We start from the raw sequence: 1,030 nt of genomic DNA, 5'->3' as shown, positions 1-1,030 counted from the left end.
AGTGTGTATGGTGTTTTAGGGTTTTAGGTTGAAGTGCTTATCAATTGTCAATGGGACACTCGACAATACGAACTATACAGATAATACAAACACCAAAAAAAACCCCAGTATCACGCACAAACCTGGGAAGTATGTACTGTGTGAAACGATATATAGATACAATACAAACACCACAGAGACAACCACACAAACACCACACACAAAGCCAGTACACGCACATACTCGGGGAAGTATATATCATGCACTGGAAACAGCGAGTGCAGCACCCGCCTGGAGGGTACGCTGAACTGATAGTCATCCGCTGCCCGCATGACCGTCTCATACACATCTCTGCGCCTGAAGACCGTCTCATCTGCGCGTCTGAGCCGCATGAGGTTGGCGCGTGCCTTGGCACTGAGCACAGGCTGGTTGACCTTCATGGCCCACATATACACCTCGCGCGCGACCGTATCGGCGGGGGTCAGGACAGGCAGCGTGGCAAAGGTGGACGGGAGACTCGAGGCGAGTTGTGTGGTGTGTGGTGTGTGGGGAGGGTTCTGGGTCGTCGCGAGCGAGTTTACACCCAGAGTGCTGGCGGGTGTGTGTAGCGTCCTGTGAGTAGTAGCGGGGGTGAGTGCACCTAAAGTGTGGGCAGTGGACTGGCTGAGTGTGCTGTGGACATTGAGAAGTTGCTGAGAGCGTGCTCGGCTTTGCGCCTGTTTTTGTTTCTGCTTGTGCCGTTGCAGCTGCTTTTGGCGGTGGGCGTAGGTGTACCCATTCGTGGCACTGGAGTTCGTTTTTGGGCCGGAATTGACCTCGTCGTCGGATTCTATTAATAGATCGGTAGGTAGATTCAGAATCGACGGTTGAGCCCAGAGGGGTGTGGGGGTCTGCTGGAGGGTCTTCATGTGTTCGGGATAGGACCCCTCGAAGTCAATGGGTGCAATCTGTATGTCAGTGGAAAGGAAGATGAGGATGCGGATTAATTACGAAAATATGTATGGAAATAATGCCAAAGTATATATATGTATTTACACATTTCAATATATAT

At 51.1% G+C, this 1,030-nt stretch overlaps 1 protein-coding gene across 1 annotated transcript; it reads right to left on the bottom strand.

Moving 5' to 3' along the window:
- Positions 1–222: 222 nt before the first annotated feature.
- SARC_17102 (hypothetical protein) lies at positions 223–887 on the bottom strand (the record flags this gene model as incomplete). Its single annotated transcript, XM_014288798.1, has 1 exon — positions 223–887. A coding segment is annotated over one exon (665 nt), but the record flags the coding sequence as incomplete, so codon positions are not given.
- Between the last annotated feature and the right edge of the window lie 143 nt (positions 888–1,030).

The sequence above is a fragment of the Sphaeroforma arctica genome, assembly GCF_001186125.1.
Source record: "Sphaeroforma arctica JP610 unplaced genomic scaffold supercont1.9762, whole genome shotgun sequence".
NCBI classification, from domain to species: domain Eukaryota; class Ichthyosporea; order Ichthyophonida; genus Sphaeroforma; species Sphaeroforma arctica.
Note: the sequence above shows the minus strand (reverse complement) of the source record. Positions and strands in the feature narration are given on the sequence as shown.